The sequence below is a fragment of the Camelina sativa genome, chromosome 12 (genome assembly GCF_000633955.1).
Source record: "Camelina sativa cultivar DH55 chromosome 12, Cs, whole genome shotgun sequence".
Classification (NCBI taxonomy): domain Eukaryota; kingdom Viridiplantae; phylum Streptophyta; class Magnoliopsida; order Brassicales; family Brassicaceae; genus Camelina; species Camelina sativa.
The window spans coordinates 12,040,312-12,067,268 of record NC_025696.1 but is presented as its reverse complement, the minus strand read 5'-3'; the positions used below and the strand labels follow the sequence as shown (position 1 = coordinate 12,067,268).

Sequence of the window (26,957 nt, the reverse complement as noted above, 5' to 3'; positions counted from 1 at the left end):
ATATTTTGGGAAAGTATATTTTTTTAACACCACAGGCATTGCGCATTTTGTAGATAAAATGGGCAGTTAATATCCTTACTGATGAAAGCTCATTACTTTTCTGACTCACATCTAATGACAATGGGTAAAATTATAATCCCTTCAGGTTTCCTATAATTGGTTTATGTTAACATACTTCTCAGTTCTCTGTAACGTGCAAATTGTCATAAAACAAATTCCTGGTTATAAACCAACCTAACAACATAAAGCCATGAGTAAAAACAATGTAGACCTTAGTTTTTCATACATTACATTTCAATAAAAATTATCAATTTTCGGGATTGACATGATCTTCACAAAACAAAAGGAAAGGCATTGCTTTGTCTACAAACATTCATCTCCCGAATGTAGCAGATTGTCTTAAAACAAAAATCATTGTCCTAAAGCCATCATTGTAAACTACATCAAGCCAAGTTATACAAAATNTGAAGCTGGAAAACGCCGTAGGCGTTCTCTGTTGTTACGGAGGGAAAAGAAGCAGATGGGGAAAGAAGACAATGCACACATGGAGCTCGAGCAACCAAACTCTGATAATGAAATTCGCCAATCTGCTAACAACAGTGAGAACCATGAGGGTCTTGCTTCGCCTTTGAAAGGCCAATTGGATTTGAACTTCAAACCAGAGAAAGACGGAGAATCTCTGCCTGGTTCTAACAAAACTACCAAGAAAAAGACTCTGCATCATGATGACACAGTAAAGTCTAGCTTCAAGTCACCAAGCTCATCAACTGCTCATAGCCAAATTAACAAAGAAGAAGAAGAAACTGCAGACACCACCACAAGCTCCATATAGATTTTGCAGACTCCTATTGCTGCAAGGTGAATACTGAATATTTTGGGAAAGTATATTTTTTTAACACCACAGGCATTGCGCATTTTGTAGATAAAATGGGCAGTTAATATCCTTACTGATGAAAGCTCATTACTTTTCTGACTCACATCTAATGACAATGGGTAAAATTATAATCCCTTCAGGTTTCCTATAATTGGTTTATGTTAACATACTTCTCAGTTCTCTGTAACGTGCAAATTGTCATAAAACAAATTCCTGGTTATAAACCAACCTAACAACATAAAGCCATGAGTAAAAACAATGTAGACCTTAGTTTTTCATACATTACATTTCAATAAAAATTATCAATTTTCGGGATTGACATGATCTTCACAAAACAAAAGGAAAGGCATTGCTTTGTCTACAAACATTCATCTCCCGAATGTAGCAGATTGTCTTAAAACAAAAATCATTGTCCTAAAGCCATCATTGTAAACTACATCAAGCCAAGTTATACAAAATAAACCGAAACACACATCAGTCTCTAGTGGCACATCGGTTAATTCCCAGCGTTAGGCAAAGCAGCCATAAACGAGTTATAGGACGACTCGAGGTCAAAGTGAAGTTGCCTAGCTTGCTGCTCCGTGAGTTCATCTGAAGCTCCCATCTTAGACAGCCTCAAAAGCCATTCCTTCATCTTTATCTTCCCCTCAAAATCCGGTGGCAAAATACTTAGTTTATTCAGAGAAGCAGAGAGATCAGACAACAACGGATACACCTGATCAACAGCAACCATGTTGAGTTTCAGAGAATCCATGGAAGTGATGAAGTTCTGAACACACTCAGCAACAACAGAAGCAGAGCTTGACGTAGAAGCCGAAGCAGCAGCTCGATGCTCCACAGTAGCTGGTACACTGGAAGTCACAAGGCGGTAAACTGCAGCTGAGCAATCCATCTTGTATGTCTCTGCAAATCTTTCAATATTCGGTACCATGTCTCTGAGCGTTGCAGATAGTGTCTTGAAGTGAACAATGAGTTTCTGGCACTCGGTTTCATATTCGGATGGAGAGATCAGATCACGGATATAAGCCTTCTCAAGCTTCTCAGTAGCTTTGATGATAGCATAAAGCTCAGCGAAATTCTCGTACATTTCTCTCTCGCGCTTATCGTTCCATAATTTGACCTCCATCTTTCAGAAACTAAGAGCTTTAGACTTGATGAGCTTTTCAGTACAGATATGGAACTATGGAGAAGAGAATGGGCCACGCGCAAGGAAGAAAAAGCAAAAAAGCTTCCTTCTGTTATCAAAACAGTAACTCAAGAGTTAACAAATCACAGTAAGAAGATTCACATCTAACTAACCAAAAAACAAAACGGAGAAATGCAGGTAGCAATCATAGGATCATATCAAAATTACTACACCAAGCTTCATAGATCTTGTAAATCGAAAAAAAGGGAAAATGGTAAAGCTTGAGAAACGAATCATTCAGCCAAAAGACTCAAGAACCAGAAGACATTGAAGAGACCCAAGAGAGCAGATGATATGCAATCATGATCATAATCACCCAAAGCAAGAAATGGAGAAAACCCAATGTATCTTTACCCTAAATCATTCTAACCCAACACTCAAAATCCCAAATTTATTCATCTGCTGAAACAAAAGCCACAATTTATATATATATAGAGAGAGAGATACTCACAAGGAAGCAAGTAGGAGGATCTGGATGGTCGAGCTACTTCTCCGGATTAGAGGAGAAAGATATGGAGATTGGAGAGAGAGAGAGAGATGAGATTGGAGATTGGAGATTGCGTGTGCTAACACGGCTCCTTTATGATGAATTGATGACGAAAGCTTCACGCGGTATGAAACTAAACAACACGAGGGGCAAGGCAACGAACTCTGTCACTGGATCAACAAATCAATCACCATCGATTCTCGCGAACAAATCAATTTTAAATAAAAAACGGAACTTTCGAATTAAAAATTTAAACTTTATCGAATTTTATAACTTGATTTAGAAAAACTCAATTAAACCCTAAATCCAAAATTAAATCTCAAGAATTGTATAAAAAGAGTTGAAATTTACAAAAAGCTGACCTGAGAGGAGTTGACAAATAAAAGGTTTTCACTTTTTCAGAGAAAATCGCTAGAGCAGAGAGCCACCATTAATGGGTATCTCTATCTCCCTGTTTATATGGTATCGAGACGTATTTGATCAGAGAGACGACAAGTTATGTTTGTTGTTTGTTGAGTCCTTTCGCACGCCTTTTCCCGTATTTTACGTGCGGTTTATTTATTTTTACCTCCTTTTTATTTTTACTAGTTCTTAGCATTCAGTTAACCGTTCGATTTCGGTTAGTTCGGATCTGGTAATATAATAACCATTTGGTTATCCTAGTAATTTTGGTTCGGATTGGTTCGGTTTGGATATTTGAATATATAACCGTAACTAATCAAAATTTTATCGAATTCGGTTTGGTTCGGGGTTTTACCCCAAATATCAAAAATTAACCGAATTAACCTGAAAAATACAAATATATATATATATATATTCTATAAAAAAATTAGAATGTGATTCTGTTTTGCAAAAGAATAATTTAATTTGAGAAATATATCTAAAAACATTTGGATATGTTGATTATTTAAAATTTTCTTTTTCCTTTTGAATCTAAAAGATAATTAATATTTTTGTGTTTATAATTACAGTTTTAGGTATTAGATCTGCTTGCACAAAAAAATGGTATTAGATCTATTATTTTTGGGTATCTTCTAGGTTTTGGATATTATCGGTTTTGTTTTGGTTAGTTTGGATAGAAGAATTTACTAACCATTCGATTATTTTATAAACTTCGATTTGGATATGGTTCGAATGTTATTCGGTTTGGTTCCGTCAGTTATTTAGTTAGCTGTTTTTTTTGTCTAGGCTGAGATTCCACGGCGCCAGAGCCGGCCCAAAGGCCAAGCTCATAAAGCATGAGCTTGTGGCCTTATTTTATGCTGTGTATTTTATATACAATTTTCGGTCTTGTTTTCCAAAAAATGTGTTTAGTCTAGTGGCATTTGTCTATGTTAGTTGGAATGAGTGCATGGGTTTGAGTCTTACTATTAGCAAAATAATCCTTTTATTTTAATTTGATTGTGGCCCACGGCGCACAAACGGGTTTGCATGTTAGACATCTTTATGATTAGGATCGTAATTCTGTAAATATTTAAGGGAAATTATTTTATGATGAAAATATATTATTTATTGATCATGCAAATTTGGTGGGATGTTTCAAATCACGAACCACTAGAGAAAGATTAAGTGTTATCGTTTAACATAGTAGCATGTAATAATTGTATAAACCCACAAATAAACTGTCATCGAATACAATAAGTGCTATTATGAAAATCGTGTTAATAAAAATATAACATGATATATTTTATATTTTATAAGTATTCTCATAATGTATACTGATATTTAAATTATTTACAAATGCTGATTTAGCTTCATTTTTCTTATAGTTTTAAAATTATATCCATTTTAAAAAATTAGAATTTAAATCTATTTTAAAAATTTAGAATATTAAACATAAATCTGTCTAAGTTAATTGTCTTTTTAAGATAACGTGTTTTATCTAGTAAATGGATATCTATACTTACATGCATTAAATTTCATAAAATTAAAATCATACGTTGTACATATATCGAGCTGAATGATTCATGAAAATTAGGAGATCATGAAATATCAAATACTCCCTCTGTATCAGAAATTCAGAATACATGATGTTTTAGGATTTTCACCAGGATTAAGAAAATAATTAATGATGTATTACTATTAATTACTTTTATTTATATTTTTTTAAACTCATTTACTCATACTTTTCGTACACTTGTCATTCAAATGCATGTCTATATTTAATTATTTATTATAAAGGTAAAAAACATTAATTAGTTATTTGATTTTAAGAATAAAAATGCATTAAATACACTAAAGAAATCATCTTTTGTGATAAAAGAAAAAATCCTAAAACATCAACCTTTATGATACAGAGGGAGTATCATAATATTAAAATTTACCCTTTTCAATTTTAATTAATCATCCTTAATGTTTAATTGAGTGGCAATTGCTGTAATATTAGCCAGGATTTTGGACATTCTTAATTTTGTACTTCTCTTTTAATAGTATTAAGATATATACTATAAAAAAAACTAGAATGTGATTCTATTTTGCAAAAGAATAATTCAATTTGAGAAATATATCTAACAACATTTGGATATGTTGATTATTTAAAGTATTTTCTTTTTCCTTTTGAATCTGAAAGATAATTAATATTTTTGTGTTTATAATTACAGTTTTAGGTATTAGATCTGCTTGCACAAAAAAATGGTATTAGATCTATTATTTTTGGGTATCTTCTAGGTTTTGGATATTATCGGTTTCGTTTTGGTTAGTTTGGATAGAAGAATTTACTAACCATTCGATTATATTATAAACTTCGATTTGGATACGATTCAAATGTTATTCGGTTTGGTTCCGTTAGTTATTTAGTTAGCTGTTTTTTTTTGTCTAGGGTGAGATTCCACGGCGCACGAACGGGTTTGCATGTTAGACATCTTTATAATTAGGATCGTAATTCTGTAAATATTTAAGGGAAATTATTTTATGTGAGATTTGATGAAAATATATTATTTATTGATCATGCAAATTTGGTGGGATGTTTCAAATCACGAACCATTAGAGAAAGATTAAGTGTTATCGTTTAACATATAGCATGTAATAATTATATAAATCCACAAAATAATCTGTCATCGAATACAATACGTGCTATTATGAAAATCGTGTTAATAAAATTATAATATGATATATTTTATATTTTATAAGTATTCTCATAATGTATACTGATATTTAAATTATTTACAAATGCTGATTTAGCTTCATTTTTCTTATAGTTTTAAATTTATATCCATTTTAAAAAATTAGAATTTATATCTTTTTTAAAAATTTAGAATATTAAACATAAATCTGTCTAAATTAATTGTCTTTTTAAGATAACGCGTTTTATCATCTAGTAAATGGATATCTATACTTACACGCATCAAATTTCATAAAATTAAAATCATACGTTGTACATATATCGAGCTGAATGATTCATAAAAATTAGGAGATCATGAAATATCAAATACTCCTTCTGTATCAGAAATTCAGAAATACATGATGTTTTAGGATTTTCACCAGGATTAAGAAAATAATTAATAATGTATTATTATTAATTACTTTTATTTTATATTTTTTTTAAACTCATTTACTTATACTTTTCTTACACTTGTCATTCAAATGCATATCTATATTTAATTATTTATTATAAAGGTAAAAAACATTAATTAGTTATTTGATTTTAAGAATAAAAATGCATTAAATATACTAAAAAAATCCTAGAACATCAACCTTTATGATACAGAGGGAATATCATAATATTAAAATTTTCAATTACATTCGCTGAATGCTTTAATAAAGAATCTGGATTCGAAGAAGAAGAAAATATATATTCAATAAATGTAGAAAATCTTCAGTTTTTGTTGTTTATTATTTGTCAGATTCTGTAAAACACAAATGATAAATCAATTTGAAGATAACATACTCAAAATTGTCAAAAAAAAAAAGATAACATACTTAAAACGTAAGAATCTCACTATTTATTACTATATAATTACGACCATCTCATTAACCTTATAAATATCAACTCATTATTTTGTCAGAAGTAAAAAAAAAGTAAAAACCTCACCATTCACTGAAACTACCAATCAAGAAAATGGCCTCCCTATTCTCTTCAGTTCTCTTGTCTCTTTGTTTACTCTGCTCACCTTTTCTCTCAAACGCTAACGCCAAACCAAAACTAAGCTTCACCACCGATCTGATCCATCGCGATTCTCCTAAATCGCCTTTCTATAACCCGACGGAAACCCCTTCCCAGCGGTTGAGAAACGCTATCCACCGATCTGTTAACCGTGTTTTTCATTTCACTGAGGATGCATCACTTAACTCACCACAAATTGAGATCACCTCAAATGGCGGTGAATATCTCATGAACGTATCCCTTGGGACACCTCCTTTTCCGATCATGGCCATCGCTGACACCGGAAGTGATCTCCTCTGGACGCAGTGCAAACCTTGTGATGATTGTTACACTCAAGACGATCCTCTCTTTGACCCTAACGCGTCGTCCACATACAAAGACGTTCCTTGCTCCTCAAGCCAGTGTAGTGCTCTTGAAAATCAAGCCTCCTGTTCCACAGATGGCAGCACTTGCTCTTACTCCATGTCTTACGGGGATCATTCATACACAAAGGGTAACCTTGCCGCAGACACCTTAACGTTAGGCTCCACCAATAACCGCCCCGTGCAGCTTAAGAATGTAATCATCGGCTGTGGTCACAACAACGCTGGAACGTTTAACGAAAAGGGCTCTGGAATCATCGGACTTGGTGGTGGTGCGGTTTCGCTCGTTACTCAACTCGGTGACTCGATCAACGGTAAATTCTCATACTGCTTGGTCCCTTTCTCTTCTGAAACTGATAAAACGAGCAAGATCAACTTCGGAACCAATGCCGACGTCTCGGGAACCGGAGTTGTTTCAACTCCTTTGATCGCCAAGTCTCCAGAGACCTTCTATTACCTAACCCTAGAAGCCATTAGCGTGGGAAGCAAGAAAATTCCATTCCAAGGCTCAGTCTCAGACTCTGGAAGCGGCGAGGGAAACATCATTATCGATTCGGGCACAACTCTGACGTTGTTACCCACCGAATTTTACAAGGAGCTCGAGGATGCGGTTGCNAGACTCTGGACGCGGCGAGGGAAACATCATTATCGATTCCGGCACAACTATGACGTTGTTACCGACCGAATTTTACAAGGAGCTCGAGGATGCGGTTGCGTCCTCAATCGATGCTGAGAAGCAGAAGAATCCACAGGAAGGTTTAAGTCTGTGTTACAGCGCAACCTCTGATCTGAAAGTACCAGTCATTACTATGCATTTTGATGGAGCAGATGTGAAGCTAGACTCCTCCAATATATTTGTACAAATCTCGCAGGATTTGGTTTGCTTTGCCTTCCGCGCGAGCCCGAGCTTATCCATATACGGGAACTTGTCGCAAATGAACTTTCTTGTTGGTTACGACACCGTTTCTAAGAAGGTCTCATTTAAGCCAACGGATTGTGCAAAGATGTAGATGGTTGAGCTCAGCGTGCGGCTAGTTTCTTCTTTCAATTTTATGTTTTTAATTATAATAACGGCTGACTTTATTTTAGCCTTAAGTAGTTCTTTGATTTTGAATATATATTTTTTTAAATTCGCATGTAATAAAGGTCTCTGTTTAAGGGGCAATTGAACTCTCCACTTTTGGATTAAAAAAAAAACCTTTAAATGTGTTAATCAAGTCTGCTGCTGATGTTTGGTCTTTCTTTGATTTACTTTTTTAAAATTAGGAAACGATGTCGCCGGAAAATATTTCAAAACAAGTTAAATTAAATTTCAAATTTAAAATTATATATTATAAAATTATTTGAAAATATATGCTAAATAACAAAATGAAAAATTATCTCAAAAAAAGAAAATAATAAGTAGGGCTAAAACTTTATAAATGTTAAATATCTATAACCATGAGTTTAAAAAACACAACCATCAAAATAAAAACTTATAATAAAAAAAAATATCGGTGAAAAGACTCAACTCTAGTTAAAAAAATATTAAATGAAAAGTTATAATGAATCGAGGCAACTCTACCTATAATTTGTATGTATATAAGATATTGTATGAAAAATTATTGTAAAAAGTAATAAGCATCTTAATAGTTATTAATATTTATATTACTCATAAAAAATATTATGACGAAGTGATCCTAAGTGAGAATATCAAACAAACGATTATAATAAGTGAATGCAATTTCTGATAAAATAATTTTAAAAATAAAATAAATTTCATAAGTGAAAATTTATCAACTAATAATTATAATAAAATAGAAAATTTCTAAAAATAAAAGATGAAATAGTTAAATCTTAAAAAACACATGTTTTACCGAAAGTTATAATAAATAAACGCAACTGTACATTACATAACTAAAGTTGAATTTTTTTTATTACTATAATCATTTATAAAATCTTTAGTTAGATTATAGAATAATTTTGGATATTGAATATTAAAATTCATGTTATTTAGATTCAGCATGAAACAAAAAAATTTGTGTCATCGAATAATGATTCATTGATTTGTTAGTTATCTAAGAAGAAACATATATATAGTTCAAAAGACAAAAACATTTAGATAAACATAACTATTGGAACAAAAAATTGTAAATAAGATATGATAAAAAGACATAATTGTACAATGAACAAAAACAACCATCTATTTTCTTTTATATAACTGTACAATGAACATATACAACCGTTTAATAACAAAAATATACGACAAAAAAACGCAACTGTTACTGCTATTTATTCAGATTGTTTTTCTTATATAGACTTTTATTGTAAAGGACACAACTTTACAGTAAATAGACGCAACCATATGAATTTTTTTAAAGAATAAATATATTTTATAGTTTTTAATGATAAAAGACACAACGCTACAATGAACAGACGCAAATGAATGATTTTTAAAAAACAAAAAAAAAAATTTTAACGAAAAGGTCTTCCTTTTATATTGAAGTGACGAATGAGAATCATTGCTTTTCTTCTTTTTTTTTTCAGCAAAATAAATTTATATGGAATCATTGCTTTTCTTTTAACAGTTGAAATTTTAACTGGAAATGGATACTATTTAAAATGTATCACGTTTACCACAATTAAAGCGTCCAACAGTAATGAAAAATATACAAGATAGTCATATAGCTTGAGGATATCTTTTCAGATCTGGACGTTGTAGTAATGTCAATACAACATCCAAATTCTGATGTATGCAACCATATAAACTGCTTTTAAATAGAATATATCTTTATTATCATATTCAAAAGTCAAATCCAAAAATTCACTATATAATCCATCTAACTCTTCGAAAAAAAACTATAGGTATTTTCATTAAATTTTTATAATTTTTTTTTTGTTAAATCAAAAATTGGAAGAATTTCTTTACTTAGAAAAAATGAATGCTAGAGAATAGTTTAGAAAGTTGTAAAAAATGTTGAGATTGAAATTTTATGTTATTTTGTGTCATGGCAAAAAAATGAAAACAGTTCAAACATACAAATATATATAGATTTAAAAAAATACGAATATTCGAATAAACACAATTCTACAATAAACAGTTGCAATTTTAACAATGTAAAACATACAATTACATTTTATACAGATTTATTTGAAATTTTTTTAAAAAGTTACGATCGAAGAAACATAACTTTTAGTGGCATTTACATTGCTATTATATATAGATTTTTCCCGTACGTTTTGTATAAGTGATGATTCCAAACAAAAATGGAGACTAGTCTGGTGCTTTTTTTTTAACATTACTTTTCATATCATCTAAATGTCAACATTATTGTTTCTTCCCCAATCACCAAAAGTTTTAAAGCAAAAACTTTGCTTCTTTTCCCTCAATTAACATACAAAGATCACCAAGAATTGGCTTTTTAAAATGGCTGATAAAAACCAGTTGATTTCCACGATCATTCAGTCTTTTTATCGAGTTTCTTCTTGGTCTCGCCGCTGTAAGGACCAGCGTGATAAGCATGCTTTTGAACCACGGCGAATACAACCATCTCTAGACATACCAACACATTCTGAATAGCTTCCTGAATTTGTTCCACTTCCAACCAAAAATGGTGAGATTTGATGATCCCCATTGCCACCAGAATGTCTAATGCTATTCCCTGCAGTTTCAGAATCCAAATGATCTAATGAATATTTGTCTCCATTACTTAAAAAGATTTGAATCCAAAGATGAGTAAGATTATGCAACCATTACCTGCCAAAAGACAAAGAAGACAATTCCTTTGATGCAGAGGAATTTCGCTAGTGGGTTATGAGGAGCAAGTTCCTTAGCAAACACATGGTAGAAAATCACGAGAGAATACAACGCCAGAGAAACCGAGAAATTGACAATGATAGTGAATGACCAGCTCAACCAAGAAGGATAAAACCCAATGAGTTGTAAAGCTATCATCAAAGTGGAGCACAAGGGTCGGATGACAACAAACTGCCATGTCCAGTATTTCAAAAGTCTAAGAGTGCGGTGATCCAAACGGACTACATGAGGCTGTCAAAACAATAGAGACAAAGGCTTTAAGGGTAATGAGGCAAATATATATTAGTTCAAATCATGCGAAGATAGATACAAACCTGGAAAAGAGTCATTGGGAAAGAATGGTGAATCTCTCTTCCTTTGATTCCATCAGGCACAATGTTTTTGCTCATAGATATGTTTAGATAGCTATACATCAGTGCCAAGAATTTGGCGATGACCTGCAAAATATCGAGACTTTGGTAAGTGTTGTCTCTATATATGTTGAAGATTTACACAAGCAATTAAAGCCAAATACTCACTAGCGCTTCATAGCATTCTTTGATGGATTCAAGAAAGAGGAAGAAGGTTTCACTTCCTTTGACTTCTAACAAACCAATAAAGGAGACAACAGCGTAGATAGGAGCCATAAGAACAATGATGAGAATAGCCTTTTGTTCCTTAGGGTTCTTCCAGTGGAAGAAATGCTGAGATACAAGCTGTATCGTAAAATGAAGTGTGAGCACGACGGAAAACGCCGAGCAATAAAAAGTGATCTGTGGAGGTTTCAGATTCATTATGTCCATCATTTTATTCCCTTGCAACCCAACCCTGCATCAAATTTTTCACACAAACTCTTTAGCAGCAAGAACTCTAATCAACCATAACATCTGAATCTTCACAAACGTGTCAGCATTATATTCAGAACAATTAGCTCCTGATCTCAAATCTAACATCAAGCTATTTGTAGAGTTGGAAAAAACAATCCTTTCATGAGATCGCAAAAGCTAAATACGAATTAGAACACGAGGAGTAACAATATATCGCCGTATCAAAACAGTATCTAACCGATTGAAAAGCTCGAAACTTTAGATTTATTGAGGCAAAAGTCAAAAACCTAGAATCGAAGGAACCCCTAAACCCAAATTAAAAGTACGATTTTTTCTTACTCCGATAGAATGATTCAAAGCCAAAGAAACAATGCGATCTCCATTAATATCTGAACCAAAGCTAAACATAAGAGCTAGCTAACCACAGAGAGAGAGAGAGAGAGAGAGAGAGAGAGAGAGAGAGAGAGAGAGGGACTAACCAGAGAAGAGCTACCACAGAAGAAACGAAGATGAGAGAGTGAGAGTCTCTGAAGAGTATAATCAGATCTCTGAGTAGATCATGAAGAAATGAGGGAGCAAGAGACCGCCATTAATGGAGTCACAAACGTGGGTCCTGAGATAAGATAATTTGGGAGAGATTTTTATAAAAATTGACGAGCCGACGCGTTTACCACGTGAGTCGCTACGATTTGCATAAAGAAGTCGGCATTGGTTTTACATGTGAGATGTGACTCTCTGATTCGCTCACACGGTTTTGTTGGATTTTTGTTTGGACAAGGAAAAAAAACAAAAAGTATTGGAAACTTTTACGAACTACACACGTCGGTATGTTATGGTATGGTATGGTATGGTATGTATGATTGATGTATATGATTGAGATGGTAGTTATTGACTTTGCTTCATTGTTTACGTCATTGCTGAGACTTGGTTCTCTACAAACCAACCACACAATTTTTGTACTTGTGAGCCACCACCATCTTGGAACGCTGATTGGTAAACCAATCCCAATTGTGGTGGTTAACCAAACCAAAGTAATTTTAATTTGGATGGAACAAACCCAATAAAACCGTTAAAGGTTGGGGCTTTTTTGGTCAACACTTTTCATCTGTTTGCTCGAGTCGAAGTGAAGAGAAAGAGGAAAGTTTGAATACGGAAGCTAGAGAAGAGAATGAAGGCGATCGTGATCTCGGAGCCAGGTAAACCGGAGGTTCTACAACTCCGAGATGTGGCAGACCCAGAAGTCAAGGAAGATGAGGTTCTTATCAGAGTTGTCGCCACTGCTTTGAATCGTGCAGATACTCTCCAAAGGCTTGGCCTTTATAATCCACCACCAGGCTCAAGCCCTTACCTTGGTCTTGAGTGTTCTGGAACCATTGAATCTGTTGGCAAGAACGTCTCTCGTTGGAAGGTCGGAGACCAGGTACAAAGCTCGATTCCTATATCATTTTGGTTTCTGGAATTGGGGAAAATCTTGTTTAGGGCTTATAGATACACAATTTTTGGTTTTAGGGTATGGTGTCTTTAAGTTCCGTTGAGTCATCGAGCTTGGATTAAGACTTTTCTGAGTATACTACTTAGTGCTCAGTGCTCACACTCGTGTTCTTACTGATTTAGGATTCAGAACATTTGAAATAGAACTAATTTGATTTGAGTTTAGTTTCAATTCGTTTTCATGTTCTTAGCTGTTGAGGCTTGTTACAGTTTTGTGTTTGATTTGGCTTTAGTTTTCAGTTTAGGCCACAGTAATACTCTTGGTGTCTCTGAATTTGATGGAATCTTCGAGCTTGGATTAAGACTTGTGTGAATATGCTGCTTAGTGCTCAGTGCTTACACTCGTGTTCTTACTGATTTAGTATTCAGAGCATTTGAACTAGAACTAATTTGATTTCAGTTTAGTTGCAATTCGTTTCCATGTTCTTAGCTGTTGAGGCTTGTTACAGTTTTGTGTTTGATTTGGCTTTACTTTCACTTTAGGCTTATTAGGCCACAGTACTAGTTTCAAAGTATGAAGTTGATGCCTTGGGTTAAACTTCTGACTGTCACTCTTTGTCTCAGGTGTGTGCTCTTCTTTCTGGAGGAGGTTATGCAGAAAAAGTTTCTGTACCTGCTGGACAAATCCTCCCAATCCCTGCTGGTATCTCGCTAATGGATGCAGCGGCTTTCCCTGAAGTGGCATGCACTGTTTGGTCAACTGTCTTCATGATGGGGCGCCTCTCCCCTGGTGAATCATTCTTGGTATTTCACTTCTCCACTTACTATGTGTAAGACCGTTTCTATGGTTTGTTTGTAGCTAGTCCTTGTACAAGCAATACCAGAGGCTTCATCTATTACTCACCTTGGGGTTTTAGTTCAGATTTTGTCTATCTCCTTGCTAATGTTGAAAGTTGTTGAAAATTTCAGGTTCATGGAGGTTCTAGTGGGATTGGAACATTTGCAATTCAAATAGCTAAACATCTAGGAGTGAGAGTATTTGTCACAGCAGGTTTGGTCTAAGCTTTAATTTATCCATAACCTCCATTATTTTGGTTGTTGTTGACAATGTTCCAATGTTCTTTTTACTTACAGGGAATGAGGAAAAGCTAGCTGCTTGCAAAGAACTCGGGGCTGATGTTTGCATAAATTACAAAACTGAGGACTTTGTCGCAAAGGTAAAAGCGGAAACTGATGGGAAAGGTGTGGATGTTATCTTGGACTGCATCGGGGCACCATATTTGCAGAAAAACCTCGACAGCTTAAACTTTGATGGAAGGTTATGTATTATCGGTTTAATGGGAGGAGCCAATGCTGAAATAAAACTAAGTAGTCTGCTTCCAAAGCGTCTCACTGTCTTAGGTACTTAACACACACATGACATAATCAATTAATCATATACATCTGAAAATCAAAACTGAGACCGACTGATAATCTTGATCTGTTTTGTTCCTACAGGAGCTGCATTAAGACCAAGAAGTGCGGAAAACAAAGCGGTTGTTGTAGCAGAAGTCGAGAAGAATGTATGGCCAGCGATAGAAGCAAGGAAGGTAAAACCGGTGATTCACAAGTATTTACCATTGTCACAAGCAGCAGAAGGTCATAGCCTTATGGAGAGTAGTAACCATATTGGTAAGATTCTGCTTGAGACTTAATCCTCTCTCCAAAGGAAGAAATGTTCAGAGAGACAAGAATCATGGTGAATAATCAAATAAATGTACAAGAGTTTTGTGTATATCTTCTGGTTTGATCAAAAAGACTATGTGAGTCTATCAGATAAGCTCTTGTATACCAAATAATTATAGTCGACTGAATCAAATGATGTGTACTTTTTAACAAGAACCATTATGAACAATTTCACTTTCCAATGACAAAATCAACAAACGACCTATCCTATGAATTATTTTAGTTTTATTTTTGGGATTTATAATGTAAAAAATGGGAAAATTGTTGGATATTTTCAAGATCACGGCTTTGTGAAGGGTACCTCTATGACAGTTACTTTGACTTGTAGCTTTGTTCTTCTGATAAACCCAATTTCAAAACCGAAATAGAAAAGTTCTGCAAAATCGAAACTTTTCATTCGATTGACGAGGTAACAAAAAAAAAATCGAAACTTTGTAATTGTTTCAGAATGAGTTTGTCGCTGCGACAGTGGTTAGCTACAGTACTCGTGCTTACACAGCTCATCCATGGAGCTTTGTGTTGGGGCAAAGAAGGTCATTACGCCGTTTGCAAAATCGCCGAGGTAAAAATCAGACTCTGAGCTTAAACCCTAGAGCTACTGAAAACACTGTGATTTATAAATTTGAGAACTTTATTACTAAAATTGAAGATCAATTTAGCTCTACACTGCTCTAGGAGATTACTGTAATGGTGGAATCTGGCTAAAGACTATACCTTTGATTGGGATTGAATCTTTTGTGCTATCTGTGATAATGATATATTTACAATCCTCAGAGCTACTTTGAGGAAGAAACTGCAGCTGCAGTGAAGAAACTTCTACCTGAATATGCTGAAGGTGATTTAGCATCTGTTTGCTCATGGCCTGATGAGATTAAACACCATTGGCAATGGAGATGGACTAGCCCTTTGCACTATGTTGACACACCTGATTACAGATGCAACTACGAGTATTGTCGTCCGTTTATTCTTCCCTCTTCCAACTGCTTACCTGTTTTTCCTGTTTTCATATCCGAAAATCCAATCAATATGTTGTGTCTTTGTGAAGGGGATTGCCACGATACTCATAAGCATCAAGACCGGTGTGTGACAGGAGCGATTTTCAATTACACTATGCAACTTATGTCGGCTTCTGAAAACTCGCATGCTATAGTCCACTGTGAGTGAGATTATTATAGTGAATCTGATTCTAAAGCTTCAGTTTTAGTTCTATGGAGCATAGAGCCATGATTTGTCTTTGTCTGCAGACAACTTGACTGAGGCTCTCATGTTCTTATCACATTATATTGGAGACGTTCACCAGGTCATTCCCTTTGCCATTTAAATGAGTCTTATCAGGAAAAAAGTATGTATCTTATCTATATGTAATCTACACAGCCTTTGCATGTTGGTTTTCTGGGAGATGAAGGTGGAAACACGATAACAGTCCGCTGGTATCGTCGCAAAACAAATCTGCACCATGTAAGTGTTTGTTATCTATCATATTGGTGCTCAACAATTTACACTTTTGGAAATGACTAAACTGTGTTCTTATGTGAAGGTCTGGGATAACATGATAATTGAGTCTGCTCTTAAAACATACTACAATAAAAGTCTTCCACTCTTTATACAAGCACTTCAAACCAATCTTACGGTAATATCTATCTTTTTTTTTCTGGGGAGCTCCAGTGCCAGTATGTTATACTATAACCAATTAACTCACATTGACTTTTGGCTTTAACTGCTGGTTGAATATAGCACGGCTGGTCAAATGATGTTCCATCGTGGGAGTCATGTCAACTTAACAAAACGGCCTGCCCAAATCCGTAAGCATGTAGATATGTCATTTCCTTTCAAAAGTCAAGATAAGCATATCATTATCTTTGCAGTGATGTTAAGAACAGAAAAAATGGAAAAAGAATTTGCATTAAGAGATCTAGCAAGTTGTTGAATAGTGGAGACATATAGTTATAGCTGTCATATTCTTTTTCCTAATTACATCATTGTTGATGGATCTGTTCAGGTATGCATCTGAAAGCATAAATCTGGCCTGCAAGTATGCTTACAGGAACGCTACACCCGGGACTACTTTAGGAGGTATACTTATATCCTGAGCATTGAATTCAAAACTTTAGGTTGAAATTTGGACAATCAGTATTCACTCTGGAAAAAGAACTTAGCTTTGTTTACCCACACATGTTCATCTCCAGCTAGACACTTGTATGTAATGCGATGATCTTCGAATTTCTCTCATGTCTGTTCTGCAGATGATTATTTCCTCTCTCGTTTACCCGTTGTGGAGAAGAGACTTGCACAAGGTGGGATTCGCTTGGCAGCCACTCTTAACCGTATATTCTCTTCAAAATCTAAGCTTGCTGGTTCATATAACTGAGAACAAAAATCCCCAAGAAACATTTGCAGTCACTCTATTAGCTCCTTAGCGCATTCATGTAAAGTTAGTTAAGTTTATGCAATGGTAGACAAACAAAAACTGTCCTCTACTATCAACATCTAGAACTACACCATATGTAATGTGTATCAGCTTCAGGCACTTGAAACTGGAAAAGGATAGATCTTGGTAATGTTATCACAAGCTGGTTTTACAGAACATGTTCTTGGTGAATCCATTTCTTTTCTTCAGCATTACTAAATTCCATCCTTTTAATAATATTCATTGACTAGTATTAAAGCTTTGAACTATTCATCTCCTAAGTCCATCATTTATTGCTTCTTTATTAGACCATTTGTATAATTATCTGCTTATTTTATTTAAATGTTGTTACTTAATCACACATGCAACCAAATAACATGTGAAAATCACTATGAACTTGAAAACTGGCCGTTACATCTTTTTCGGGTGAGACTCGTTTTAAATGACTCAACAACAACAACAACAACAGTAGGTCAAACAAGTACTATAACTCTCTTTTTATTTCTTTATTCATACATTTATAAGATACTACTATATCAGTGGAAGTATACTGGAGGAAGTAGATAGATAAAATCCACGTCTTTCGAGGTAAGCAAAACTCCTTGACTACTCCTTCTTATCTTCTTGAATCCGGCTCTCATCTCCAAAAAGCCATCTTTTTTGCTTACTTTGTTGAAAGCTTTTATCAGAAGGGGTTTGTCTCTGAGAATGTGGATTGTGAGTATACTAGTGCTTACACAGCTAGTTCATGGAGCTCTGTGTTGGGGAGATGATGGTCATTACTCTGTCTGCAAAATAGCTCAGGTGAAAAGATTTGTTTAAAATTCGTTTCTTATTATAAGGTCAGCTCTAAAATTGTCTAAAATGGATCTGAGAGCTTCAATACTTTACAAGAGTGTTGGAAGATTCTTGAACATCAGTTTAATACTCTGTTTTATAGATTGAGAGGGAAAAAATGGAGGCTTATTTTCTTTTTCTTGAGGCTTTATCACTGAGTCTTACGCAATCTTCTTTGGACCTTTAGGGTTATTTTGAGGAAGATACAGTAGTTGCAGTGAAGAAACTTCTGCCTGAATATGCTGATGGTGAGCTAGCAGCTGTTTGCTCATGGCCTGATGAAATCAAAAAGCTACCTCAATGGCGATGGACTAGTGCTTTGCATTTTGCTGACACACCTGATTACAAATGCAACTATGAGTATTCTCGTGAGTTCTTTTTCTTTCAAAATTCATTCATGTATTCTCTTTGACATTGACGTAAATGTCTATTTCTTTTTGTATTTTTGTGAAAGGGGACTGCCCTAAAGACTGGTGTGTGACAGGAGCAATCTTCAATTACACAAACCAACTAATGTCTGCCTCTGGAAACTCTCAGAGTATAGTCCACTGTGAGTTAGCTTGCGTGAATCTGAATACCATTATTTATGTTTCGGTTATGGTAATTTGTTCTGTGAGTTACAAGGAGCATAGTTTTTTGAGTTAGTTAGTCTTTTGTTTTCGTTTGCAGATAACTTGACAGAGGCTCTCATGTTCTTATCACATTATATGGGAGATATCCATCAGGTTACTTAGTCCCTTTTTGCAATTTTCAGACTAATCATTTTCTCAACGAAGTGATGTTCTGAGTTATATTTATATGCAATGGAGACTAGTCTAATTACACTGCAGCTGAGATTAGTTTATATATGGCTAATTTTGATTGTGAATTTTTTGGATTTTTCCACAGCCTTTACATGAAGGCTTTATTGGAGATCTAGGTGGTAACAAAATAAAAGTCCACTGGTACAACCACGAAACTAATTTGCACCGTGTAAGTGTTCTGTTTTCGATCATGTACTGATGGTAAAAACGTTATGTCTTTCCTGATTGGAAGTTGAAAAATCAAGATAAATTGTATTCTATAGTCTTTCTACTGATCCAACTTGTGAACCCCTTTAAATTGTGAAGGTGTGGGATGACATGATAATTGAGTCTGCTCTAGTAACATACTACAATTCAAGCCTTCCACGCATGATTCAATCCCTTCAAACCAAACTCGAGGCATATTTTTACTTTCTTTAATCAGCTCATCAAGTTATAACCATATCCAAGTGATACTCAAGTCACAGTAATTGTTTGTAATTGCTGTCTTCATTATATATAGAACGGCTGGTCAAATGATGTTCCTTCGTGGGAGTCATGTCAACTTAACCAAGCGGCCTGCCCAAATCCGTAAGCATATATAAAATAGGCATATAATCTTTTTCATTTGCATATATGTGTTTGCTACAAGAATCCGTGGTAAAAGATCTGTAAAAGTTGATGATTAGCAGAGAAATATGGTTTTAGTTATCTTTTTTCCTATATGACCGTATTGTTTGAATATATTCTGTATGTTGTTGGTCTATTCAGATATGCTTCTGAAAGCATTGATCTTGCCTGCAAATATGCTTACAAGAACGCCACCGCAGGGACTACTTTAGGAGGTATAACTTACTCTCTGAGCATTTAAAGACAAGTATTAACTATGAAACAAGATCTTCTTTAGCTAGCTTTTCTAATATGCAACAATGCTTTGGTATAGTTTGATATTCTGATTTCTCTCACGTTTCTTTCTTCAGATTACTATTTCGTCTCTCGGTTACCCGTTGTAGAGAAGAGGCTTGCACAAGGCGGAATCCGCTTGGCAGCGACTCTTAACCGAATATTTTCTACAAAACCGAAGATTTCTAGAGCATGATCATGAAGAAAGATCTAGGATCTTCATTTAAACATTAAGAACAATCATTTGGTTATAACAAATGTGTAATGGTAGTTTACGTTGCCATTGTTCCTGAGTTAGTTAATTATAACGTAACTATGATAATTATGAAACTAAAACTGTCAACATCTAAATGCTGGAATTAAGGGTGGAAAGAATCAAACTGAACTAAGCCAAACCAATATGTTTATAACCTGAGAAATATGAAGTGTAATTAGCATAGAATCTGACTGATTTTATCATATTTTTAAACCGGAAAAAAACAAAACCTTATATGTATAACTCACTCAAAAACGGTAAACCATAACCGACACATCCACATTTACGTAGAGTAAAAGGAATATATGGCGCAAAACCTATTAGTGTGCATCAAATCCTTGCAAAAGAAAAGCACAATTTAGCGAACTTACAAAGTTTGATGACAATTCACGAAGATATTGGTACAAAATCATGGTACTATGGATCGCACTGAAACCACATATCCGGAGTCTGACATCGAAAAGAAGAGAAGGAAACAGAGCCAAGGTCAACTTGCCGACACCATAATCAGTTCAGATTCATTTGGTAAAATCGGCAAGTCATCCTTGGCTCAACCTCATTCTCTACTCTTCCATGCAAGACCCTCCGACACAGTCAGAGACTCTCATCATCATCACTAATATTGTTTTCTCTAGCTACTTCTCTTCTTGTCATGTGATTTTCTATATGTCAAAACCCTTACTAATGATGTAGGTATTTATAGGCAGGCATACGTTGAGGCAAATGTGTGGATTGCTTTAATTAATATTTAAAAATATTGTATATAGTAAATTCATGCATGGTTTTAGACATGTTAGTGCATGCAAGCAAATAAAAAGATAGAATTTTGACTACAACCGTATATTGAAGAATATAATTTTTTTTTTAAAAGATTGGCTGACCTTATACATATTATCAAATTCGAATTCGAATTTTTTTATGTGAATAAAATTTATATTCGTACCATCCACTAATCCAAAGGCATCGTACTGCGCGACATCTAAATCCACGTGTCGTATGTTTCTTAGGATTGGAATCATAGTCTTGTGGGGTTGTCGACAAAAGGAAGCTCACGATCGTCGCAGAAACAATAGAAATTATTCTTCAAAATATTTTATAGTCTTTACTAATTTCGATTTTTTTTTTTTTTGCGGATAAAATAGAATATAAATTGAAAATTTTCAGATTGTCCTTTAGAGTTGAGAATATATTATTTGGAGAGACTCTATTACACATTGTGAAGGGATCACTAATACATTACCTCCGTTTGCTATTAGGTTTCGATTTGTGTTAGAGCTCCCGACAGATGAATTGAGATAAACCAGTTTTCATGCCATGCAGTTTCCATAAACTCACTATCAAATCAATTAATTTGGTCAAAGATTAAGATAATAAGATCATCTTATCTGCAATTGCTTGTAAATCTTGTTTATTTGTTTATTTTTTTGGCAAGATTACAAACCTAGGTTAAGCTCTCTTGTAAATCCTCAATAATATATTCTAACATTTGTAATGAATATATACAAAATTTTGGTATATAATTTCAATAATGCAAGAAAAGAAAACAGGTAGACTAACTAAAGCTATAAAGTTTTTTATTCTATTTATTGATGGATCACATCATAAAGATTATGAAATGTTGTATCTGATTAGACAAATGGATACCATTTTTTTTTTTTATCTTTTTGTCAACTCTCATACACTCATTTTACTTCAAATCTGTTTTTTTTTTCATTCTGCTAATTCTTCATCTCTTTGTGGTTCACATTGTTCCAATAATCAAGTGTAGTTCACATTTGTTTCAACTAGTCTCAAATGCGATTCACATTTCTTTTTGAAAATCCTAAAAAAAAATCAACTAAAACTACACACAAGTTAATTTCATTAATAGACAAATTAATCCTTTTACCAAGAGATTTTTTTTAAAAAGTTTTTAAGCATTCTACTCCCTCTTTTTTTTTAAGATTGATTTTCTAATTTTTTCCTTGTTTTGAAAAGATTGATTATTAGACCCTAATTAATACATTTTTTTACTAGGTAATTTATTATAATTAGATAACTACATTTGATTGGTCTATTATTAAAAAAAACTTTATAATATAGAATATAATTAATGAAAGTTTCTTGAATGTGGTGTTATTTGTAAATTAAACGATTTTTAAAAAGTTTATTAAATGTTTCCTAAGTGTGTGGTAAACTCAGAAAATCAATCAATAAAATATAAAAAAACGGGGGGAGTAATTCTAATTTCTAAGTAGTATACACTACAATTCTTAAGTTAATAGTTTCATCGTTGTTATTAGGTACTGTTTGCTCTGCATGATCTACTAGGAAATAATAAGCCATGAAGCTGGAGGGAAAGAGAGATACATACACGCTTAGGGAAGAATCATTTCAATTCTAATCATTTTTCTAATTTTTATTGTCAAAACTTGTGATTTTTCTTAGAGTTTGGTATAGGAACCAACTCAAATTGCAATATTCATTAATAAATGGTATGTCAATTGCCTGGTATCAAAGAGAATCCAAACACACGTGAAGTGGTTGTGGTATATCAGACTGTTAATCTCGTCCTTGAAAGCTTCCCTCCCTTCTATGTGCTAGTCTCACTCACTTAATTGATACTATTGTAAAGGCCTAGGGACTTTTGCAATGTTATCTCAAGAGCTTTATGTGAATTGATAAAACAACTATCAGTTTATTACTTTTTGATTAAACTAATCAAATTAAAATAAACATAGATTGAAGAAGAATTAGTTTTTTATTATTACCTATTGGAGGAGGAGCAAAGGAAAAAATCAAAGAAGCAGAGAGGCAAAGAGTAAAGATCAAGCCTGTGTTTTAGGTAAGTCGTTGACTTCACATTGAATCGTGTTCCATTCGCCTTACGGACAAACCCACAATGTTGTTTTGGCTATCTAGACTAGAGATTGACCTTTGACGTTATGTGAGATTGTTAAGAAATTGAAAGCTCTGTTTCAGAATGAGATTTTCCTTGAGATTGTGGTTTGCGAGTGTACTCATTCTTACGCAGCTTGTGTGTGGAGCTCTCTGTTGGGGGAAGGAAGGTCATTACACTGTCTGCAAAATAGCCGAGGTGATGAATTTTCTTGATTGGTTTCTTGAATCTTGATTATAGATGTGTGAGAGAGAGAGATTAGTTAATTATGATGGTTGTGATGCTTGAGAATGTTTAATCAATTTAGCGTCAGAGCTTCTTTGTTAGGATGGAGTAAAAAGGTTATAGCTTTGTGGTAAAAATGATTTCAGTTTTTTTTTTTAAATTTCCAAATCCTGATCAGGGATACTTTGAGGATGATACTATAGCAGCAGTGAAGAAACTTCTACCTGAATCTGCAGAAGGAGATCTAGCAGCTTTTTGCTCATGGCCTGATGAAATCAAACACCTCTCGCAATGGAAATGGACTAGTGTTTTGCACTACGTTAACACACCTGAATACAGATGCAACTATGAATACTGTCGTGGGTTTATCTTTTTTTTTTTTTCCTCTAACTTCATACATGTTTCTGTTTTCCATTGTATATGTATTTGCATAAATGTGTATGCTAAGTTTGAATCTTTGTTCCTTTTTTTCTTCTGTGAAGGGGACTGCCACGACGCTAATAAGCATAAAGACTGGTGTGTGACAGGAGCAATCTTCAATTACACAAACCAGTTAATGTCTACTTCTGAAAACTCACAGAGTATAGTCCACTGTGAGTTAGACTTTTAATGATTTGTAGACAACTTGACAGAGGCTCTCATGTTCTTATCACATTATATGGGAGATGTTCATCAGGTTAATCCTATTTTGCAAATTCTGTCGAATCATAGATTTATTATAACCAAAAGCTGTCAGAGTTATATGCACTTTTGGCTACTCTATTTAGTATTTACTCTGGAGTTTTGATTAGTGTATAGTAAGAACACAGAGTATGTATGGCTAATCTTTAAGTGGATTTTGATTTTCACAGCCCTTGCATACTGGTTTTCTTGGAGATCTTGCTGGTAACACAATAATAGTCAAATGGTACCATCACAAAACAGATTTGCACAATGTAAGTGCTTTGTTTTATGGTCATATTGCTTGCTAAATAATTAAGTATCTTTCCTGACTCGGAACTGGAGTGGTCTTATCTTGAAGGTCTGGGATAACATGATAATTGAGTCTGCTCTAGAAACATACTACAACTCAAGCCTTCCAAGCATGATTCAATCCCTTCAAGCCAAACTCAAGGTACAATCTTGCCCTTCTCTGATCAGCTTCAGCAAGTTATAGTCATATATCCAAGATAAACTCAACTCTCACATTGAGTGTTTGTTTTTACGGCTGTCTTAATATAATAGAATGGCTGGTCAAATGATGTTCCGTTGTGGGAGTCATGTCAACTTAACAAAACAGCCTGTCCAAATCAGTAAGTATCTATCTATATTTGACTGCAACAAGAAGGGAGAAATCTGCAGGTTTTAGTTATTATATATACCAATGTTGATTGATTCTGTATGTTGTTTGATGTATTAAGGTACGCGTCTGAAAGCATTGATCTTGCCTGCAAGTACGCATACAGGAACGCTACCCCAGGGACTACTTTAGGAGGTATATATATATATATACAAACTCTCTGAGCAATGAGTTTCAAAGTTTCTATCTACTCTGAAACAAGATCGTACGTCATAGCTTTTTTATCATGGACATGACTTGATGATCTTCTGCATTCTCTGCAGATGACTATTTCCTTTCTCGGTTACCAGTTGTAGAGAAGAGACTTGCGCAAGGTGGAATTCGCTTGGCAGCCACTCTTAACCGCATCTTTTCTGCAAAACCTAAGCTTGCTGGATCATGAAACTAAAGAAAAAAATCCTAGGAAACCCCACTTGGATCATCCAAGTCCAACAACACTTTTTAAAAAGTCTGGTTGAATGAACCTCCAATAATTATAATCAGATAACTTTGGTGTTTTGGGAAAAGGTTCTAATAACAAACCACACACTAATTGGATAACATAACTACATACATTTTTAAAAAGTGGTCTTTTAAAAAGTTATTTATAATTAGGGGGTTGTCTTGCTATTAAATAAACCAAACCCTAGTTTCTCTAATCTGATACAGTTCCACAAAATCATCCGTGTGGCTATGAACGTCCAAGTAGAACTACCGGAGAAGAAGAGGAAGAGAAAGAGGAAGAGGACGAAGAAGACGTCTCCTTCTTCTTCACCACCTCCGTCTTTTTCTTTACTCCCAGACGATGTCCTTGTGAGTTGCTTAGCCAGGGTCTCGAGTTCGTACTACCCAACGCTCTCAATCGTTTCCAAAAGCTTCCGTTCAATTCTATCTTCCGCCGAGTTCAAAGCAGCTCGATCCCACCTTGGAAACACCGAACAGTGGCTCTACGTCTGTCTATACGACAGCAGTTTCACACTCACCAATGGTTTAGACTTTTGCTTAACCCTAATGGAACCCTACCCGACTCCGTGATTAAGAAGAAGACAACTGATCAACAGTTGCTGGTTCCCGTAACTTTTAATGACTCTTCTAATCTTCCATCAGTATCACAATCCACCATTGCTGTTGGTTCAGAAATTTACGTAATTGGCGGACCAGTGGACTATGCACCGTCCTCTGCCGTGCGGGTGCTTGATTGTTGCACTCACACTTGGCGCGATGCACCTAGCATGAATATAGTCAGGATGAATGCCTTGGCAAGTTTACACGATGGCAAAATATATGTAACTGGAGGCTGCCTAGGGGTGGAATCATGTGATGAGGTATTCGACATAAAGGCTCAGGCTTGGGAACGTCTCCCTGACACGTCGGGTAGTGAGTTAAGTTTAGACTCACACTCACTAAGGGAAAAGTATGATTTGAACGGTAGTACAACTAAATTAGTTAGCTGTGGTGGGAAACTCTTACTTGTTTGGCAAGGGTGCGGGAACCGTAGTGATCCCGATAATAAGAAGATTTGGTGCACGGAGATCGTCGTGGAAAAGTATGTTGGAGGTGGGCTTTATGGAAAATCAGAGCGGGTTGATGTTTTGTATACTGTCCCCAAATTACGTCAGAAGCTCTTGCATTGTCTAGCCGTCTCGGTTTGATTGACTTGTATAATACTCCAAGTTACGATCTATCGTTTGAATTCTACATTAATTTCTAAGTTCTAGACTTCTAGTTCTAAAGGCACAATGGACCCATATTTGGTCAATGTCTTGAGTCAGGTCTTCGTCTTTCTTCTTAGGCATATATATATATATATATATATATATATATACATTTTGGATACATTTTGGCTAAGTCAACGGAAAGATTGAGTATTACATTGCTAAATGAAAATGTTCATGCTTCTTTTATACGATTTGCCAAAGTTTGAGATAACAAAATGTTTTTTTTTTTTTTTTCCGTTACAAACGAATGTATCATTGACCACTTGGATAAAGGAGAAGAAAGCAGAGTCAAAAAGTGAACAACAAGAGATTTGATTAGTTAAGGTTTAACCCTTAATTTCGTCAAACTAGTTATATGGAAAATTAAAATAGTATTTTGTCTTTGACTCTTGGATATAATGTACCTAATGGTTGATCGTGAAACCGGATTCATTGTATTTGTGTTAACAACATGCTGATGACTGTGTCTTTCTTTTCCGATCACAAAAGATCAAAATCTGTCACACTTGAGTTAAGTTTGTGTTTTGAAAAAGTTGGAACCATCTTGATCAATAAATCAAGCCACAACCAGGCTTCTGTGATATAAAAAAAAATGTGGAGACCAAATTGGTTAACAAACAATTTGACGAAAAGCTGAGAGTGGGTTGATGTTTTGTATACCGTTACGTCAGAAGCTCTTGCATGGTATAGCCGTCTCGGTTTGATTGACTTGTATGTAATTAATATAAGCTATATATCCAAGTTACGATCTATCGTTTCAGTTCTACATCAATTTCTAAACTTCTAGTTCTAAAGGCACAATGGACCCATGTGTCAAATGTCACAATGTGATTATTATATAAGATTTTTTTTTTTTTTTTTTTT

General features: G+C 34.5%; 7 protein-coding genes and 2 pseudogenes across 10 annotated transcripts in view; 7 read left to right on the top strand and 2 right to left on the bottom strand.

The window, feature by feature from the left end:
- Positions 1 to 1,017, top strand: part of LOC104731384 (B3 domain-containing transcription factor VAL3-like) — a 7,726-nt gene extending 6,709 nt beyond the window's left edge. Inside the window, exon 12 of the mRNA XM_010450739.2 lies at positions 450 to 1,017. Within this exon, the coding sequence (XP_010449041.1) occupies positions 450 to 832 (383 nt within the window). The 3' untranslated portion in view covers positions 833 to 1,017. The remainder of the gene's footprint in view (positions 1 to 449) is intronic.
- On the bottom strand, positions 1,123 to 3,053 carry LOC104731383 (vacuolar protein sorting-associated protein 28 homolog 1). Of its 2 annotated transcripts, none has more exons than XM_010450736.2 (3): positions 2,910 to 3,053; positions 2,512 to 2,717; positions 1,123 to 2,109 (listed from the first exon to the last, which is right to left on the bottom strand). In XM_010450736.2, exon 3 carries the CDS (start codon positions 1,998 to 2,000, stop codon positions 1,371 to 1,373), a length of 630 nt encoding a protein of 209 aa, XP_010449038.1. In that variant the 5' UTR covers positions 2,001 to 2,109; positions 2,512 to 2,717; positions 2,910 to 3,053; the 3' UTR covers positions 1,123 to 1,370. The 2 variants fall into 2 exon arrangements, with proteins under 2 accessions (XP_010449038.1, XP_010449039.1); XM_010450737.2 differs by having other exon boundaries at positions 2,512 to 2,711.
- LOC104731382 (aspartic proteinase CDR1-like) lies at positions 6,566 to 8,224 on the top strand. The gene is made up of 2 exons (XM_010450735.2): positions 6,566 to 7,541; positions 7,630 to 8,224. Exons 1-2 carry the CDS (start codon positions 6,605 to 6,607, stop codon positions 8,019 to 8,021), a joined length of 1,329 nt encoding a protein of 442 aa, XP_010449037.2. The 5' UTR covers positions 6,566 to 6,604; the 3' UTR covers positions 8,022 to 8,224.
- LOC104731380 (transmembrane protein 184 homolog DDB_G0279555) lies at positions 10,257 to 12,367 on the bottom strand. Its single transcript, XM_010450734.1, has 5 exons — positions 12,093 to 12,367; positions 11,326 to 11,614; positions 11,122 to 11,244; positions 10,748 to 11,038; positions 10,257 to 10,652 (listed from the first exon to the last, which is right to left on the bottom strand). Exons 2-5 carry the CDS (start codon positions 11,590 to 11,592, stop codon positions 10,449 to 10,451), a joined length of 885 nt encoding a protein of 294 aa, XP_010449036.1. The 5' UTR covers positions 11,593 to 11,614; positions 12,093 to 12,367; the 3' UTR covers positions 10,257 to 10,448.
- Positions 12,688 to 14,938, top strand: LOC104731379 (quinone oxidoreductase PIG3). The gene is made up of 5 exons (XM_010450733.1): positions 12,688 to 13,033; positions 13,669 to 13,848; positions 14,014 to 14,095; positions 14,179 to 14,445; positions 14,542 to 14,938. Exons 1-5 carry the CDS (start codon positions 12,782 to 12,784, stop codon positions 14,736 to 14,738), a joined length of 978 nt encoding a protein of 325 aa, XP_010449035.1. The 5' UTR covers positions 12,688 to 12,781; the 3' UTR covers positions 14,739 to 14,938.
- Positions 15,026 to 17,388, top strand: LOC104731378 (endonuclease 4). Of its 2 annotated transcripts, XM_010450732.2 has the most exons (9): positions 15,029 to 15,331; positions 15,544 to 15,724; positions 15,815 to 15,925; positions 16,014 to 16,069; positions 16,144 to 16,227; positions 16,307 to 16,399; positions 16,504 to 16,571; positions 16,769 to 16,842; positions 17,013 to 17,388. In XM_010450732.2, exons 1-9 carry the CDS (start codon positions 15,218 to 15,220, stop codon positions 17,135 to 17,137), a joined length of 906 nt encoding a protein of 301 aa, XP_010449034.1. In that variant the 5' UTR covers positions 15,029 to 15,217; the 3' UTR covers positions 17,138 to 17,388. The 2 variants fall into 2 exon arrangements, with proteins under 2 accessions (XP_019089731.1, XP_010449034.1); XM_019234186.1 differs by having other exon boundaries at positions 15,026 to 15,331; positions 15,544 to 15,925.
- Positions 17,775 to 20,405, top strand: LOC104731377 (endonuclease 3). Of its 2 annotated transcripts, none has more exons than XM_019234187.1 (9): positions 17,775 to 17,980; positions 18,201 to 18,381; positions 18,498 to 18,563; positions 18,683 to 18,738; positions 18,902 to 18,985; positions 19,123 to 19,215; positions 19,319 to 19,386; positions 19,567 to 19,640; positions 19,776 to 20,405. In XM_019234187.1, exons 1-9 carry the CDS (start codon positions 17,885 to 17,887, stop codon positions 19,892 to 19,894), a joined length of 837 nt encoding a protein of 278 aa, XP_019089732.1. In that variant the 5' UTR covers positions 17,775 to 17,884; the 3' UTR covers positions 19,895 to 20,405. The 2 variants fall into 2 exon arrangements, with proteins under 2 accessions (XP_019089732.1, XP_010449031.1); XM_010450729.2 differs by having other exon boundaries at positions 18,468 to 18,563; positions 19,776 to 20,402.
- LOC104731376 lies at positions 22,718 to 24,818 on the top strand (annotated as a pseudogene).
- On the top strand, positions 25,069 to 26,027 carry LOC104733429 (annotated as a pseudogene).

Bases quoted from the DNA above. Each gene is read 5' to 3' on its own strand.
- LOC104731379 (XM_010450733.1), top strand. From the start codon at position 12,782: ATGAAGGCGATCGTGATCTCGGAGCCAGGTAAACCGGAGGTTCTACAA. The intron at 13,034-13,668 runs GTACAAAGCTCG...TCTTTGTCTCAG, and splicing joins GTTGGAAGGTCGGAGACCAG to GTGTGTGCTCTTCTTTCTGG. The intron at 13,849-14,013 runs GTATTTCACTTC...TGAAAATTTCAG, and splicing joins CCCCTGGTGAATCATTCTTG to GTTCATGGAGGTTCTAGTGG.
- LOC104731383 (XM_010450736.2), bottom strand. From the start codon at position 2,000: ATGGAGGTCAAATTATGGAACGATAAGCGCGAGAGAGAAATGTACGAG.
- LOC104731377 (XM_010450729.2), top strand. From the start codon at position 17,885: ATGTGGATTGTGAGTATACTAGTGCTTACACAGCTAGTTCATGGAGCT. The intron at 17,981-18,200 runs GTGAAAAGATTT...TTGGACCTTTAG, and splicing joins CTGTCTGCAAAATAGCTCAG to GGTTATTTTGAGGAAGATAC. The intron at 19,641-19,775 runs GTATAACTTACT...TTCTTTCTTCAG, and splicing joins CGCAGGGACTACTTTAGGAG to ATTACTATTTCGTCTCTCGG.
- LOC104731382 (XM_010450735.2), top strand. From the start codon at position 6,605: ATGGCCTCCCTATTCTCTTCAGTTCTCTTGTCTCTTTGTTTACTCTGC.
- LOC104731378 (XM_019234186.1), top strand. From the start codon at position 15,218: ATGAGTTTGTCGCTGCGACAGTGGTTAGCTACAGTACTCGTGCTTACA. The intron at 15,332-15,543 runs GTAAAAATCAGA...TACAATCCTCAG, and splicing joins CCGTTTGCAAAATCGCCGAG to AGCTACTTTGAGGAAGAAAC. The intron at 16,843-17,012 runs GTATACTTATAT...TCTGTTCTGCAG, and splicing joins ACCCGGGACTACTTTAGGAG to ATGATTATTTCCTCTCTCGT.
- LOC104731380 (XM_010450734.1), bottom strand. From the start codon at position 11,592: ATGATGGACATAATGAATCTGAAACCTCCACAGATCACTTTTTATTGC. The intron at 11,039-11,121 runs GTTTGTATCTAT...TTGTTTTGACAG, and splicing joins TCCCAATGACTCTTTTCCAG to CCTCATGTAGTCCGTTTGGA. The intron at 10,653-10,747 runs GTAATGGTTGCA...CTGAAACTGCAG, and splicing joins TCTTCTTTGTCTTTTGGCAG to GGAATAGCATTAGACATTCT.